This window comes from Callorhinus ursinus, unplaced genomic scaffold (genome assembly GCF_003265705.2).
Source record: "Callorhinus ursinus isolate GAN/ISIS: 27379988/994484 unplaced genomic scaffold, GSC_fseal_2.0 scaffold18, whole genome shotgun sequence".
NCBI lineage: Eukaryota > Metazoa > Chordata > Mammalia > Carnivora > Otariidae > Callorhinus > Callorhinus ursinus.
Window position 1 is genome coordinate 27,968,365 of NW_027397080.1, and position 17,730 is coordinate 27,986,094.

General features: G+C 59.8%; 1 protein-coding gene across 1 annotated transcript in view; it reads right to left on the reverse strand.

The window, feature by feature from the left end:
- The window catches only part of TNFRSF1B (TNF receptor superfamily member 1B), a 32,639-nt gene extending 16,388 nt beyond the window's left edge, over window positions 1-16,251 (reverse strand). Inside the window, exon 1 of the mRNA XM_025855740.2 lies at window positions 16,053-16,251. Within this exon, the coding sequence (XP_025711525.1) occupies window positions 16,053-16,130 (78 nt within the window). The 5' untranslated portion in view covers window positions 16,131-16,251. The remainder of the gene's footprint in view (window positions 1-16,052) is intronic.
- Between the last annotated feature and the right edge of the window lie 1,479 nt (window positions 16,252-17,730).

Sequence of the window (17,730 nt, forward strand, 5' to 3'; positions counted from 1 at the left end):
TGGAGCCTGGCATGTAGTAGGTGTTCAGGGGTAATGAAGCAGTGGGCTTCATTACAATGTCATTCCTCGAGGGATCCATTCCAGCACCACAGCCACGAAGCATAAAGAGGGGGTGCAACCATCACGCTGGCCTGGCCCTGAAGCCCACCCTCCATCCCAGGGCCAGTGCCAAACCCCTTCTAGTGAGGCTGGGAAAGACACTGGCTAGCAAGGGAAGTGGGAACCATTCTGCACAACACAGAACCTAAAAAAGTGACTTCCACTCCCATCTGGACTACAAGCTTGCATGCATGCACGCACGCGCGCGCGCACACACACACACACACACACGTTCAAGCTTGCATGCACGTGCGTGCGCACACACATACACACGTTCAGTCCGAGTCCTTCTTCCTTCCCCGTTTGGCCTGGAGCAGGCTGGACAAAAGGGGAAGGGAGCAAGGCCCCTTATCAGGGCTCCTCACAGTTGGGGGTGAGGCTCACTGTCAGTGTCCAAAACATCTGGGGGGCCTGCCCTAATGATGTTCCTAAGGACCCCCACCCCAACCAACGGGACAGATGCTCAGGGAGTGGGCCCAGGAAACTGCACTGTAACAGAAAGAGAGAAAGAAAGAGAACCCCCAACCCCAAGCGATTCTGATGCTCTGCTGCTGAACATACCCGATTATCTGGCACCCCCGGACAGAGCAAGATGACCTGGCGGGGGGCACAGAGGGAGACCCAGAGATCAAAGGCTAGGGGAGCCCCTAAACCAGAGAAATCATACCTTCTGCAGCTCCCTTTATACACACCATTCAACTGTGTACCAAGCATAGCGGAGGGCCTGACTGTCCCCCGTGGCCCCCAGATGGGCCTTCCTTGCGGGCTGCAGCTGTGTGGCTTCCCGAAGGGAAGGGGCCTTGTCTCTCCCTCTGGCTGAGACCCCCAGAGGCAGCTGTCTGTCCCAAGGGCAGGGAGGGCTGCACACCCTTCTCTTGCAGCCCCCCGCCCTGCAGGGTGGCTAGCACAGGCGTCGGGGACCCGGCCCAGCACACCGTGGGCTTCATCCCCACCGGGACCCTCAGCGGTGACTAGGAAAGCCCCTCACTCACATGGCGCTGAGAAGCACCGGGCCAGCGCAGCTCCAACTGGCAGAGAAAAACCCTCAGCCTCAGGGGCGGCCCTGGGAGGCCAGCCCTGGCTGGGGCAGGAGAATTTCCTGTCAGGGTCCAAAAGGCCTGATGGGAAAGGGCCCTACCCTGGCCAAGCCTGTGCTCTCTCTCCACCCACAGGCCAAGGGTTCCTGGACAAAGACAGGCAGCAGGACCCCACAGCCCCCAGGCCACTGCCTGGAGGCCTCCCCTCCTGGGCCTTTTCCGGTCAGAATCTTGTTATGAACACCCTTCCCTACACTTTCTCCTGCTGCTGTGTGTGATTCCAGGGCCCAGGGGCTGGCAGCAGGCAGAGGAGGTCAGCCCTCCCTTGAGCAATCTCCAGGCCTGTTTATCCTTTGGACAGGAAAAAAAAAAAAAAAAAAAAAAAACCAACCACAGCCCTGTCACGGCTTAACAATGAGGAACAGAAAGCCCCTCTGCAGAGCAGGACAAAAGGTCACTCCCTCCCTCTACTGTGGAGCTCCCCAGAGCAGAGGCCCTGCTGACCCACAGCCCCAGGAGCCCCAGGAGCCGGCCTCAGGTCACCTCAGGAGCCACATGGGCCAGGGGTCTCTGGATGTCTCCAGAGCGGGGCAAACGGGCTCTGGGCAACGCAGGGCTACAGAAGCTTCTAGATCCTTTGGCTGGTGTTGGGGAGTCTCAGACTCACATATCACCCACCCGCAGGGAGCTCTGACTGACATTTTAAAATGAGGAAATAAATTGGATAGTACTTAATTTACTCAGCAGTTTAGCAAACCCAATCTTCCAAAAATACAAGGTTCCCAGGTGAAAATCTGGAAATCACTGATGACTCTTAACTATAACAGGGGAGGCCATCTGTGACCCAGTGTGGGGACGGGGGACTGGAGAGAAGGCGGATGGGCGGGTGGATGGGCGAATGGATGGATGGGATTGGTAAATAAGCGGGGGAGAGGAAAATAGATGAAAGGAAGGAGGGATGGAGGGGGGGGGGGGGGGGGGGGAGGGGGGGAAGGGGAGGGAAACAGGAGGGAGGGAGGGAGGGAGACGGGAGGGAGGGAGGAAGGGCCTATCTAAGATCTAATGTAAGAGGCACCAGTGATTGTGGGAAATGGAGGCGGAAAGAAGCAAAGGCACCTCCCTGGTCTCCCAAAAGTTCTAGGCCATTCCAGGGGGCCTGGCTGGTGGCAGGTTGATGGAGGACCAGGCACAAGGAGGCCATCAGGGCCCCCGCCTCACCCACCCTCACCTCAAGGTCAGCAACTCCCTTTTCTCTGCTCAACATGGGGCCCCCTCCTCCCAGGACGGGAGAAACCCGCGGAAGGGAGCAGCTAACATGCACTGAGCACCCGCCGTCTCCCAAGAGCCACGGTATGCGCTAGACCCATGGTCCCACAGAGTCTCCCCGCAAGGATCCCAGCCGCCCAGAGGTGAAGTGACATGCCCCCCACCCCCGCCCCGAGGCTGGAGCACAACAGCGCCACTCCTTGCTGCCTCTTCTCCCGCCTCCCTTCTCTCGGGAAGGTCCCCAAAACATGGGACCCAAGCTTCCCTTTCCCCTTGACACAGATCCAGGACCCCAGGTGTCCCCCAAAACTCAGCACACCCTCCCACCACGTGGCCTCCGTCACTCGTCCAGCTTCTCAGCTCTGGCCCTTTGAGGAGGAAGGAAAACAACGGGATATTCGTTAAGCACCTACTATGCGCCGGGCCAGGCCGCAGGCACTTTACGGAACCCTACTTCCACCCCCAAAAGCAGGTGGGCGCGGGCCCATCTCACAGCTGACGGAGATCAAGTCATTTGTCTGAGGTCATCCAAGAAGGATGGGGTGGAGCTGGGATGTGACTCTCTTCCTGGTCCCGCTGGAGAACTCCTTGGTGCCCTCCTCAGGACAGCTGAAGGAGCCAGCTCCTCGTCCCTGGGTCACCAGCGCATCACCGCCCCTGTTCATCTACCTCCGCGCCACGCAGGGACCGGGGCCCGGGCTCAACAGGTTCTGTCCGTCACTCAGGCTCTTTCTCTCTCTCTCTCACACACACACACACACACCAGTGCAGGGGACCCCTCTCGGCCTCAGGCCACCATCCTCTGACCTCAGCTCTGACCTGGTTTCCCAGGGGACCCCCCCCCCAGGAACCTCAGAACAGGCCGGTCTTCCACAGCCTGCAGGGACATGGGCCGCCTGAGAGCTGGCTCCTCCCACAACTGCCTGTGTCACTGGGCTCCTGAGAGGACCCGTCCTCAGGCTCGGCTGGTGCCGAGCGCTGGAAGGATGCGTGGGAGCCCCGTTAAAGGAGGATGGGGTCCAGAAGTGGGGGCAGGATGGAGGTGCAGCCGCCGGGGGCCGGCAGGGGCCTCAGACGCCGCATCTCGGCGACCTCCCGTTTCATGGTGGAGAAAGTCAGGGACGAGAGCAGAAACGTTCATTCACTCAACAAACGTACCAAACCCTTGCCCATCCAGGTGCTGCGCATTACTGCATTGACTACAGCCCAGTGCCTGCCCTGCCTGGGGCCAGAAGGCATCGGGAGAACGGGTTTGGCTTGTTGCAGGCCCAGCTAGGAGGCGGCCGGGCGGAGGCCCGGCAGCTAGGAGGCAGAGTGGCGGGGGCCAGGGTAAGGGCGCCGGACACAGACACAGCGCCCCCTCCCAGGACTCGCTCCAAGCCAGGCATTGTGCGCACCTCACCGCCCCGCTGAGTCCTCATCCCAGCCCTGTGAGGTCAGCACTGTTACTAATCTCAAGTCACAGATGGAAAATGTGCCTCAGATGGTCTCCTCGCCTCCAGCCCTGTTTCCTCCCCAGCATCAAGCTGGTGTCTTCATCTCCCCTCTCCCCCTCCCGGTAAGACAGGACTTCAGCGCCCCTGGGCTCACCCAGAGGTCTCCCTGTCCCACTCAGGCACTCCCTCTATGGTGGGCAGTAACCGGCTCCTCTGTGCCTCGGTTTCCTTGTCTGGAAAATAGCGCTGTGGGCCTGCTTGATGCTCTAAGCCCCTTCCAGTTCTGGCTTCTCAACGACGGGTGTCAGGAAGCTCAGGCCCCTCCACAGACCTCAGGGGAGTGGGTGGGTGAGTGGGTGGCCCGCCCACATGAGAGGCGGAAAGACTGAATGAGCTGGGAGGTGGGGCGGGGGTGTGAGGCCAGGCTGAAAGTGGGTCCTGGGGGGGGGGGCTCACAGGGCCCCGCCCCCGCCCCTCATTCCTTCTCCCAGGGCGAGGGCAGCCTGGGCAGGTGGCCTCTGGGAGGAGAGGGGCCCGAGATGTAGAACCCGGCATCACGGGAGGAGCACTAGACTGAGGTTGGGTGCACACGCTGGTCCTGGGTGACTTGCGGGTGTCACTTACCCTCTTGGAGCCTCTACACTGTCACCTGTAAAAAGGCGACACATAGGCCTTGCCCTGCCTCCTCCTGGAGCCGTTGTAAGAACAAAGGCAGGGGGTCTGAACTCAGGTTCACCACCTGCTCCCAGGGGGGCCCCCGGGGGAGCCCTCAGGGTCTGCAAAGGCCCTGAATTACAGACTTGTGTCAGACAGAATATTAGAACTGGCTCCTTCTGCTTGGTTTCAGCTACAAATGGACAAGGTGAGGACAAGTTGCCCGGGGCCCAGGCGGTGCTAGATGGCTCATGTGGGCCTTGCAAAGGAGGGGGCTCCCTCCCACCTTGAGGCCAAGTGTGGGGAAGCTGACCTGTGCTCCTTGGAGTTAGAGGGTCACCCATGCGCTAATCCCAGGCCTAGCCCTCGAGGAGATAAAGCCAGGAGACCGCGGCAGGCCAGCTGCCATGACAGTGGGGTGGAGGCCTCACTGGGGCAGAGAGAGAGGGAGAGTCCCACGGGCCAGATGTGAGCTTCCTGGGGTCGTTGCCTCAGGTGGTCCCAAAGAGGCTTCGCTCCAGGGGAACACCTGCAGGGGTGACAGGACCCCAAAATAAAGAGCCTGGGTGAGTGGCCAAAACCCAGGGACGCAGAGTCCAGGAGAAGGGACAGTAATATGGCGGTGAGTTCCCGAAAGCAAGTGAGCCTCAGAGACCTGCCGGGGCCAAAGCCATGGCCAGACGAGAGTCACCTGGGGAGTCAGGCTTGCCTTTTCCTGCCCGCTGCCCCCTCCCTTCCTGACCTCCTCCCCACTCACTCTGGTCCTGGAGGGACCGGGGAGGAAGAACCAGTTCAAGGTGGACACTGCCCCGGGGCTGTCAGCCAGCAAGTGGCAGAGGCGGGTCGGCCTCGCCAGTCCGAGTCCGGAGTCTGAGTCCGCGCTCTCCGGGGGAACGGGGCAAAACCTGCCCCAGATGACTTCCGGTCTTTCCCTGCTCCTGGAGCACGGCCTGGCCCCGCATGTACCCCAAGGTGGCGGCCCTCTGTCCCTTCTCCTATTTATAAGTAGACAGCGAGAGAGCGGAAGGCAAAGCAGGGCAGGCCCGGGGAAGGAGAAGCGGCTCCCACCAGGCAATGTCTTCCCAGAGCACTACAACTCTGCACGGAGCCTTCTGCTCTTCCTGTCAACCGTTAGCGCAACATCTTTGGGGTCTTCAAGGCTTTCGAATTTTCTGGAGACCCGACCCACCCCACGCCCCCGAACTTAGATGCCAGTATCGTTGGGAAGGGGGTCACAGCGCCGGCCTCCCCCAGGAGCACCGCTGGGGGCGGGGAGAGGGCAGGAAGGGGGGAAGGTGGGAAGAGACCCCAGGGAGAAGCTTCAGGCTTTGGGGAGTAGCCTGCGCCTCTCAAACCAACCCTTTTCACAGAGCCAGAAAGACAGGGAGACTGTGCAGACCCCGGGGAAACGCCTACTGTCTACACAGAGCACTGGGCACCGCATGCATTCTCTCCTTTATTCCTGCACCGACGCAAGATCGCTATTACCCCATTTTAGGGACGCAGCGATAGAGGCCTCCGGAGCGTCCATGCTAAGTCCAAGAACAGGTAGCAAGCAGCAGATGGGAGCTCATCCCAGCCACGTCTGCCTCCGTGTCCTTGGACAGTTTTACCCCTTGTGGTCTTGTCCCGCTCCTTTGTTTTATAGAAGACGGGCCCCGAGAGGGACAGTGACCCCTCTGAGAATACTCAGTGAGCAAGGTGCGGGTGGAGGCAGTGACTCTCCCAGAAGGGTCTCCAGGGTCCCAGGGCCAGAGGCCACAGCTGTGGGGAGGGGCGGAGGCGTCTGCGAAGGACACCGGGACCCCACACAGGTGGAAGCCATCTTCGAGCAATAGAGAAACCCCATCATTTGCATGGTAGCCCCTGGGACCTTGCGATAGGGTGGGAGGCGGCAGAGCCGTCTGGGGCTCCATCTTGGGGGCTCGTGGGAGCCCCAGGGATGGCGGCAGGGGGGGGGGGCGGCACAGCCACATCAGGCCAGGCCGACCCGGGGGCGCCGCCGGGGCCGGGGCAGCGGAGGCTCGTCTGCCGTCACGGACAGCAGTGGCATGCGCGTCAGGCAAGATGGACCACATCACAGGCGGCGGCCCAGGGGTGACACATCCCACTCTCGGCCTCCTCCTGTGATGTCGCTTTAGAAGTGAGCCAGGGGCAGACAGGAAGCTCGGGCTGGTATCCGGTTCTGGGGGCCAGGTTTGTGCTCAGTGCCAGGGCTTGAATCTAGCGGGGTGTGGCCCCTGCCCCCGAGGAGCTAGTAGCAGAGGGCACCCCTTTCCATCCCCCCACAGCCCCACACGCACCGGCCTGTCCTGTCGGCGTGGCCTCCTCGGTGTCCCTGGCTCCTGTCTCCCCTCCCTTGGCGTCTCCCGCCAGCTACAGCCTCCTCCCTCTTGGTCCCCAGGCTTTCCAGATGGACCCAAAGCCACCTTCCTACAGCCAAGTCTAGCCCGGTTTAAACCATCCTGCAGCCTCGGTTCTGTCATCTATAAAATGGGGACAAACACAGTGCCCACCACATAGGGCCAGTATGATTCACCGGTAGTAAGAGCGCCAAGCGTGACTTGCGGGGGTTTTTATTACTCATTGCTTTAGGCCCAGGACACAGGACACAGCAGGTGCCTAATAGATGCTGAATTGTTTAACAGAAGCAAAAGTCTTTGTTTCCAGTTAGTTGAAATGAGTTGGAGCCCACATGAGAACGGGGCAGGAAATGGCTCACAGAGAGAGAAGGAGATGTCTGTCCTTAGTTGGGGGAGACCAACTGGCAGCTTTCAGATAAGAGTCCCTCCCAGGCACGGCGACCAGCATTACATCTGGGTGGTGGTTTACGTGCAGAGGTCTGGAGCCCGACCGCCTGGGGTGGAATCTTGGCCCTGCCTCCAGTGAGCTGAGAGCCTGAGCACAGAGCTGAACCCCTGTGCCTCAGTTGCCTCTAGAATGGGGGTAGTGATGGTCCCCCTCCCCAGGGGGCTGTGAGGGCTGAGGGCTCAGGGAAGGCATGAGACCCTTGCCCGGCCCCGTGAAGCACCCCCTGGATGTCAGCCCCAGCCCCAATGGGAAGTGACAGAGACACCTCCGTCCCCACCTTACCAAGGGGGGAAAAGCGAAGCGCAGAGGAGCGCAAGGCCCCCGGGTACTCTGGCAGCAAAGCGAGGCCCCCCAGGAATCCCGCCCCCTGCCAGTGGGGGGCACATCACATCTCACACTACACCTGGGATGAGTGGGTCAGCCGGAGCCCAGGTAACCGAGGCCAGGGTCACCCTGTGGCTCCCCATGACAGCTCCAGGAACACCTGGCTCCGGCTGGGGCAGGGCTGAAGGCAGATGCGCCTTGTGTTTCAGGATGGGACAGAGAGAGACAGCTCCTCTTCCTCCTGAGTACCTCTGTCCCACACTAGGTCTTGGGTCCAGTCCAAAGGCCCCTTTTCCTCCCTGAAGCCTTCAAGCCTTCCTTGCTCTTCCTCTTCTGCTGCGAACCCCTCAGCCCAGGGCTCTGGCTTCAATGATTACACTCGACCTCATCTGGCCTGCCCGCCAAGGCCAGAGTGACCTTCCTACATACTCTGCTCTAGTCACTCCCTTACTTGAAAACTATCAGTGGCTCCCTATTGCCTCAACCCCAGCCAGGCAGTGAGGATGGTGTCGAAATAGGGACTCTGGAGTGAAGCTGCCTGGCTTTGAATTCGGACGCCCCCCCTTATTAGCCAGCAGCATGAGAGTTTGTTCAAGAAATGAGGTTAATAAACATCAATCTTTTCATCCACAGACAGTACACATTTTGGGGGACCTGTTGTGAGGAGTAAGTGAAATAAGACACGTAAAGTGTTGGGCGCCTGCGTGGCTCAGTCGGTGGAAGCGTCTGCTTTTGTTCAGCTCAGGTCATGATCTCAGTGTCCTGGGATCGAGCCCCGCATTGGGCTCCCCGAGCAGGGAGCCTGCTTCTCCCTCTGCCTCTGTCCCTGCCTCGTGTTCTCTCTCTTGCTCTCAAATAAATAAATAAAATCTTAAAAAAAAAAAAAAGAAGAAGAAGAAGACATGTAAAATGTTTAGGAAACACTCCCCAAATCATAGGTGCTCCCACTTTCTAATGTGATCTTTACGTTTTTTACTACTCGCGTTCCCTGGCCCCAAACAGCTGATGGCCTCCTGTGCCATTGCCGTGCTGCACGAGGCTTTAGCTCCCGCCAGGACAGTCTAGCTACTGTCCCCTGCCATTCCCGCCACCACGCCTCCCTCCACACCACTCCCCATCCTGCCCACCCTCGGGGCTCAGCTTTTAGAGGGATCCCCTGTGTGGTCCTTGCAGGAGGAGGAGGACCTTCCAGGAGGACCCAGAAGAGGACAGGGTGGGGGGGGGCAGAGCCAGGGAGGTGACAAGAAAAGATGGGGGTAGTGACCAAGGGGCCCGGCGAGCCGAAGCTGGAGTCTCTGCGAGTGGCAGACGGAAGCCCCGGGCTGTGGGCCAGCAGGAGGAAGGACAGACAGGGGTGCCCAGGATGCCGGTGCGCAGCCTGCTCACTAAGGTAAAGTGCTGGGAGCCCTTCCCAGGAGAGTCCCTGTCAAGTCCAGACCGAGCCTCAACCGCACTCCACCCTCTACCCAAAGCCACAACCCCCACCCCTGCACCACCTCCCCCAGTCTAACATTTGGGGCCAAAGGACTCTAAGGCAGGGGTGGGCGAGGTCCCTGCTGATCTCAGTGTCCAGGGAGGGCAGCTGAGCCAGGACCAGACCCCCAGCTCCCAGTCTCATGCTCCAGACCCTCCCGCAGCCTCTGGCGTCTCTCCTCATAGGCCTCGGACAAGGCCTCCCATGGATGGCCCAGAAGATACCGGTGCACAGCCTGCCTGTCCCCAAATCCCTCCCTACTCCACTCCCCACCCCCCTCCCAGGCCCACTCAATTCCCTGAACCCATGGCCACGGCAGCCATACCCACTCAAGGCCAAGCTCAGAGTGAAACAGATGGGTGGGCCACTGTCTGGACAGCAAAGGAAAACAAACAAAAGCCCCTGGGGATTTCTACCCTGTCTCTGGTCGGAGCGGCTGGGTCAACCCAGGGCCCGGCTCCAAAGCCGGGGACAGAGCAGTGGTTTGCCGGCCTCTTGAGGACCCAGCGCTCCAGAAACAGACTCAGCCTGTGGCTCATGAAGTCAGTCCGCATTCCACGCTGCCCATCTTCCCCACGCGTGTCCACTTGGCGTCTGCTACCAAAGCAGGGAGGGTGGCGGCCGCCTGGGGCCCGGGAGGTGGGTCCTGCAGCCTCCCTCCATGCCCACGTGCATCACTTGGTGTGAAAGAGCTGGCTGATGGGCCTTCTCGTTCTAGAAAGGGAACCAACAGTCTAGTGATCATAAACCTGCACAGGTTACACCTGAGACATGGCCTACACACACACACACACACACACACACACACACACACGCAAAGGAGACGTGGAGGCTCAGAGACGTAGGGCAATGTCCCAGTCGGCGAGAAGGCAGGGCAGAGGCAGGACCACAGCGGCAGCCTGAGGCCTCCTGGGCAGCTGCCCCCCACTCAGCTCCCCCCGCACGGCTCACATTTGGGGCAGAAGGAAATCTACACTTCCGAACCCCGGTCGGTAAACAGACACTTCCTCCTACTGGGTGCGCAACCCGAGAGCCCCAAACCACAGTGACGTCACTACCCCCACCCATGACCTCACAACACGCCACGGTGGAAAACGACCGCGGGGCCCACAGGGGTGGGCCCTGGGCTTCAGCGTCCCAGCCCCACCGTCGACAGCTCGGCAGAGGGGGACAGATGCCCACAGCCCTGGGCTGTAAAGGGGGCTGGCAGGACTCAGAACCAGCAGGGAGGGCTGTGTGCCCATCACAGGTGACAAAGGGCTTCTTCAAGGAAACCGTCACTCCCCACCCCGGCTTCCTTGAAGCTGTGGGTTCTCAGACAGCAGGCCCTGCAGTGGATGCCCACAGCACTGCCTTACCCCCAGTCTGGGGCCCCGAAGGGTCTGGCTTTTAAACTTTACGAAGGGGCAGGGAGGCAGGAAAACTATGAATCCTGTTCTGCCCGAAGGTTCTGCGTCTGGCCTCAGAAGCAAGCTGACAGGCAGCCAGGAATTCTTGATGCCAAGGGTGCCTGAGTCAAGGAAATCATTCCAGGCTCAGCAAGTGGGATTGAGGTCAGCAGGAAGGCACTCTGGGAAGCCAAGACATTAACAGTGGGGAGCGCTGGGCTCTTCTTCCTGGGAAAACTTCTGGAACCCCTTACCCCTCAGTCTATGGCCTTTGTCAAGCATATGCGAAGCTGGCACTTTCCCAACATTCCAAAGACAGTGTTGGGATCAGTGGTGCGAGGTTTTATGGAAGGGGATGCTGAGCCCCAGAGAAGCTAAGTAACCCGAGCAAGGTCACACAGCAAGCCAGGGAACTCTGCTCTCCTGACACCCAGGCCAGTGCTCCTTCCTGCTGTCTTGGCAGTCCCTTGGAGGCTGGAGAAAGGACATCATGGCCTCAGGGGATCTTCCACAGGGCGTTCCCTTCTCAGGGTTACAACTAAACAGAACTTCGGGATCACAGAGGTTAGAAATGGAAGAGATTTTAGAGTTGGCCTGGAAGGCCCATCTTGCAGGCGGGGAAGCTGAGGCCATTAGACCCCCCTACACTGTGCCAAGTGTGCCCCCTCGCTCACCCTCAAATGACACAGAGCACCTGTAACTCATGAAAGGAGCAGGGTTGTGACTCCCTGACCTGCCCCCGCCTCCCCGCCAGCCATGGCCACATGCTCGGGTCCGCCCAGCGAGGGGCATCGGGGCAAGAAAGACCGCCAGGAAAAGGCAGGCGGCATGAGAGCTGCGCTCAGGGACGCTGGGCAGAAGCTCTGGGCAGCCGGAGGTCTGCCACCCACACCCTGGGGCCCCATGGCTCAGAGACAGAGACTCCGACTCCATGGTGGTCCCCACCTCAGCCCAAGCACCGCCCCACGACCCAGAGTCAGGTCAGGCCCCGCAAAACCACAAGTGCTCAACTAGCCACCGGGGAGCTTTGTACGGCCTACGAAGCACTTTTAACCCTGAAGTTAAGCCAGGGAGGTGGGGGTTGTACCCATTTTACAGATGGGACCACAGAGACCCCCAGAGACACAACAACTTGCCAAGAACACACAGCCTGTAAACGGCAGCGGAAGGATGTGTCTGTTCTGAGGCTTGGACCCTTCCCCTAAGTCATCAATAGTGCTTCCCCCTGGCCCGCCAGAGTGGCCGGAACTGGGAGCGGCGGCATCTCTACTCTGTTCCCGTTCCCCTGGTGGCACCCCTCTCTCCTCCCTAACCCCCAGCTTCCCTCCCTGCCCGCTTCTGGGCAAGTCACATGCGTACCAGGGCCCTGAGTCATTGCCCGTGGGTGGCCCTGTCACGAGCTCGGGTGGGGAAGTGAGGGACAGGAGGGAGCACTTTAGGGAGAGCACCCCTAGGCTCAGCAGACCCAAGCTCAACATGAAGAGGAGCCCAGAGAAATACCGGAGACAGAGGGAGACACGCTGGAACCCAGCCCTGCCACCACTGGCTTTTCACAGTCTTCTGTCTCATCCATAAAACAGGGCCATGATAAAGGTCAAAGGAATATTATTGCTCATTTAGTCAGTACTTTTTAGCACCTACTACATGCCAGGCCCTATTCTAAGCTAGGGGTTCTCAACCAGGGCAATTTCTCCCCCAGGGGACATTTAGCAATACCTAGTGACATTTTTAATTGTCACACAACGAAAGGGGGGCTACTAGTGGCATTGAGTGGGTAGAAGCCAGGCAATGCTGCTAAACACCCTACAATACACAGGACGGCCCCACAACAACTACTGGATGTCAGGAGCGCTAGAAACCCTGTTCTAGGCTGCGAGTCTACAGCGGCAAGCGGCTCCCTGCCCTCACCATGCTCACATTCCAGGAGGAAGATGCAATGAAAATGAGAAAGACACAGAACAGGCGATGGGTGTCATATAAGAAAACAAAGCAGGTCGGGGAGGGAGAGCGCCCGGTAGAGAGCTTTTTTTAGGCAGGATGGTCAGAGAAGGGCTCTCTGAGGAGATTTCATCTGAGCAAAAAAAAGTGGAGTGAATGAGACTAGGGGATATCAGCAGGAGAAGCTTTTCAAGATGAAGGGCAAGGCAAGCGCAAAGGCCCTGAGGCAGGTATGTATGTGGCATGCCCAAGGACCAGAAAAGCAGCCAGTGTGGCATAAAACTGAGAACTAGCGCTAAATGTAAGACACACACATGCGCGCACGTACCCTGGTTGGCATCAAAATCTCACCCACCCCCTGCACTGGATGGTCAGGACCATAAACTACCTCCCAGCCCTGGGGAGGAACAGTGCTCCAGGAGCCCCTGGCTCAGGCTCCAGGATGGCAGTGAGGGTCACTACCCGACCTAAAATGCCAGGCAGGTTCTCAGCCATCTCTGCTATATATAATGCCTTTCACACCCACTCGGCTCTGTGAGGACAGCAAAGTGGGAAATACTTTCCATGTCCACAGACAGGAAAACGGAGGCTCACTAACTTGACCTGCATCAAAAGGGCAGGTAGGGGCAGAGCCCAGGTCTGTGACCATTGGCGATGTGGCTCCTGGAGGGCTGGAGCCAGGTCATGGGCACCTGGAGGTCCCCAGAGCCCAGCACTAGTGGGCCTGGAGTAGGTGTCCATGAATGTTGGGGGAATGAATGAATGGCATGCATCAGGGTGCCTGGCCGCCTGCCCAATGCCCTCTGATGGAGTGCCCCACCACCAGGTCACATCCTCAGTCAGCACCCAGGTCCCCCTCTGGGATGTCAGGCTGGGGGCAAAGGAACATCCTGGGGCAGCAGGTACCCTGCCCACGCATCTCCACACCAAAGGCCATCATCCCCAGGCCAGGCTGGGAGTCCTAACCTCTCCCCTTAACTCGAGCTGGCTCCAGACCCCTGCATGATGAAGAGGCAAGTGGTGAGCCCTCTGCCTCAAGACTTTGCAGTGGGAGGTGGGCCCAACCCCATCCCCAGCAACGAGCAGCCAGACAGCCAGATAGCTGGGGAACCTGCCCACCGCCATCAGAGGGCACCGAGTGCTCACCTAACCTGCTGGCTTTCCTGCCGAATGAATGAATGACTGGATGAAGGAATCATGCTTTCTACACCAGCCAGCTTTTAAAGGAGGCAAAAGCCCTAATGGCAGTGAGTCTGCCACACAGGCAGCCAGGCTGGGTCTCCTGGGAGCTCCTTCTGCGACTACAGAGTCACAGCCAACATTCCTAAGGACACAGTGAGTGTGCGGGACCTGGCGGGGGCAGGAGGGGCATCCAGACACGGGGGAGGGGGGCAGTGATAGCGAAAGGAGCTCTGCAATCAGGCGGACCTGTGTTCAAATCCCCGCAGCCCCCGCCCCGCCCCCAGCTCTGCATTCCTGGAAAATGGCACAGCCTCTCTGGGGCTCAGCTTCCACATCTCCAAATGCGAACCGCAGCATTCCCATTTTAGGAGTTGCTGTAAGGAAGCTTCCAGCGAGGTGCTGTATGGAAGGCCTAGGACAGTGCCTGGCACTTCGTTCCCAAAAAAAGGAGCTACTGTGGTACTAACAAGGACGAGGAGGACCCCACCGGCCCTGCACTCCAGGAAATTTCCACCTGTTGAGGTAGGTAAGACACAACTAGATTAAAAAGCAGAACAGAGTCTGTCCTTGGGCGGAACAAAGAGCCGAAGATCCAAACCAGCTGGGAGAATGAGGAAAGGCTTTCCAGGAGAGGGGAGGCATGTGGGAAAGGCCCTGAAGGAGGAGGCAAGGGGAGGGCCATGAGAAGGGGACAGCTCAATGACCCTATTTCACTGGATGTGGGGTATGGATGCAGACAGGTGGCAGAAAGAACCCAGACCCTTGACTCACTCCAACCTGGGACACCGGGGGGAATTTCTCCCTCCACCACTGGGAGCCATAGGAGGCTTCTCAGGCAGGGACAGAGGAGCGAGGCCACCAAGGAAGATCAGTGGGAGAGGCGGCAGGGTCCAGGAGACCAGCCCCAAGGCTGTGGAGACAGTCCTGGGGGGGCTGGAGCATGCTGGTCAGGAGGGCTGGGAAGTGAGAGGCATGGGGGACCCCTCATACTACTCCAGGACTCGGGCCTGGTGTCCCACAGAGAAGCCCTGTACCTCTTCCCCGGGGGGGCTCCCATGACTCCAGGGTTCAGGAGCACAGGACAACACCCCTCAAGGCCTGAGTCTGTGACTTGATCCTGCGTTCAGGCTCTCAGAGCTGGGACTCTCTCCTGACCCTCCTCTGTTTTCAGGACCACCTCTGGGGCAGCCCCCCAGGACACATCCTGGCACCCTCTGCGGGTGAGTCAATTCTGTTCTGACAGCCTCCAACCTCTGCCCTCAAGAAATGGACTCTGAAGTTCACTCTAGTCGCATCCAGTGAATCACTTTACGTTACCAGCATCAGCCAATGTCACCTGCCACCCTCCTCCAGGCAAGACGTTCACCTGAGCCAGCACACCACACGTCCATCAGGATAAGCTCAAGAGGAAGGGACGAAGGCACACCTCCTCCCCAGTCAAGGCAGGCGGGGTGGAAGGGGAAATGCCCCCCTTTAAAGGAAGAGCGCCCCCATGCCCGTCCATGAAATACAAGTTCTCCGAGCCCCTGTTTGCCTCCTTTGTGAAATGGGGTTACTCTATCTTACCAGACTATGGAGACAGCCAAAGAAGGCAAAGGATGAGCAATCCCTTTGCAGACTCTACCTTGCTACTGTGGTGGGTGCAGGTAATATTGACCAGCTCCTCTGGGGCCTCTGCTTTCTCCATGTTCCTGGAGTCCCTCAGGGGCCCCGTCTGTCTTTGGTAACCAGCCCAGAAGTCCTCCCTCACCTCCTGTGTCCCCAGAGCTCAGCCCAGAAGAACCTGAAGACACTGTCTCCTCCCCATTACCCAGAGCCCACAGAGAACAGGCTCTGAAATGGTCGCCGGACACCCCAAGTCGGCCCTGGGGAGGGGGTCGGTGCAAAGAGCACGGGAACAGCCCACGGTCCTCCCGTGCCCTTATCAGGCGCTTACTGCACACCTGACCCTCTTCTTTCAGGCGCGCAACCCCGGTATTTCTAAGAAAGAGGAAAACCATAGCCCAGAGGAGGAGGATATCTGAAAAGGGTGCCGGCGTCCGCCGTGGGGACAGCGCCCCAGTACCGAACCCCCTCCCCCACGCCGCGGGAGGCAGGCAGGGGTGTCCGAGCTGGGGTCCAGGCTCCAGCGGGGATCAGCCCAGGGACGGCTGGCCAGCCCCCAAACACTCGGGCCTGCGGGGGCGGAGGGGCCGGGCTGCGCCGCGGGGACCAGAGTTGAGGTGGCCCGAGCGCACGTGTGCCACACCCGCCTCGGGGGCCGCAGCGGGTGTCCAGGCGCGCGCGCGCGCGCCGTGCGTCTGGCCGGCGGAGGGCGGCGCCTCGGTCGCCCCGAGCCCCCGCACGGCACCCCGGAGGGAGTGGGGCGGGAGCGCGGCCGGGGTGCCCCGGGATGGGGGGTGCGCGCCAGCCGGTGGGCGTGAGGGCCGCGCGAGTCACCCACCTGGGCCGGCACGGCGTGCCCCGCGCCCCAGAGCTGCAGTCCGACGGCCAGCGCGGCCCAGAGGGCGGCGGGCGCCATGGTGCGGGGGGCGGCGGCGGCCGAGCGCGGGCGGGTCCGGCGGTCCCTGCCTGTCGCGCCCTCGCGCCCTCGCGCCCTCGCGCCTCCTCTCCGCGCTCCGCTGCCTCCGGCGCCTCGGACGGAAAGCGAAACCGGCGCGCGGGCTGCGGGAGGGAGGCAGGTGGAGGGGCGGGGCGGGGCGGGGCGGCGGGGCGGGGCCTCTACGCCACACCTCCTCCCACGCCCCCTCCCCGGCGCGCCGCCCCGCACCCCCACCCCGGCTCTCACCCCGCCCCCCGCGGGGCCCAGCTCGAACCCCGGCTCCACCGACCGACCCGTGTGCCGGTCGGTCCCGCCAGCGCCAGCCACTCCCAGCCCTCGGGGACCTCTCAGCCTCCTTCTCGGACTCCCCGCTTTCGCGTCCGCCTCCCAGTCGGTTTACTGCTGCCGCCAGGCTGTGCCTCTCCACCCGGCCTGTGTTCCCCCTACCCCTCCCACCTCCTGAGGCACTAACTTGAAAAACATCTCACAAAGGTGCCACTAGCTCTGGGGGGACCGCCGGTGTTCTACATAATCCAGTCATTTAGACTAGAGCCAGACCACTTGAGTGAGTCTCTGCATTACCCTCATAGGGTTACATTTTCTGAAGATTAAAAGCTATATATTACATATAATATAGTATATATTATATGTGTGTGTACACTTACAAAATATATCTGTAACTTAATAAACTGTGTATACTATATTAGCCGCTATGACTATGATTCACTTGTGCATTTATCCTTAAACATTTTTTTTTTTTAAGTAGGCTCCATGCCCAATGTGGGGCTTGAACTCACAGCCCTGAAATCAAGAGTCCTGCGCTCCACCCGGACTGAACCAGCCAGGCCCCCCTATCTTTAAACATTCTTCAAGCCCTTCTGAGAGTGGGCCAGACCCTGCCCTGCCTTCCCCTGTCTGGGTAACTGACAAGTAAACAGAGGCTGGGGCAGAAAGCCATCCAGGGAGTTGAGGGGGCCCAGAATGGGGCTGGCTGGCTTCCCTAGGGCTCATATCATGACTGAGCACCCACTCAAGCTGCCATCTTACTTTCTTCCTTTGAGTGGCAACTCTAAAGCAAAGGCCAGCCCTGTGTGGCAAGAACGTCGCCCCCCAGCCCTGGGCGTCCTTGTCCCCAGCCCAGAGGACATTTCTGAGGAGTGAGGTGGGCAGGGCGGCAGGAGACTATTCTGTTCCCCCGTTCCCTCACGGCAGGCTGCCCAAGAGGTTCAAGGACCTCTCCTCTGGGCCACCAGCCCCGATGATGGAGACGGCAAGGATGGTGCTTCTCGGCGCTGAATGAATGAGAAACTGGGAAGTGACTTGTGGGGTGGAAAATCCCACCTCCTGACCAGGAGTCTGGGAAATTACCTGGTTCCCAAACATTTCTGAGAGATAGGCCCTGATGAGGGTGCCGCTAGCACAGACCACAAACTGAACTCCGCGTAGAGAGTCAGCCTCTAAAACGAGCATAAAGATTTCTTCTTTATGGCCCTTACGAGTCTCACCTGGGAGTTTTGAGGACTCCCTGATCCGTAAGAGAGAGCCAAAGACCAGGAATGAGGTGTCACCTGGTGGAAGC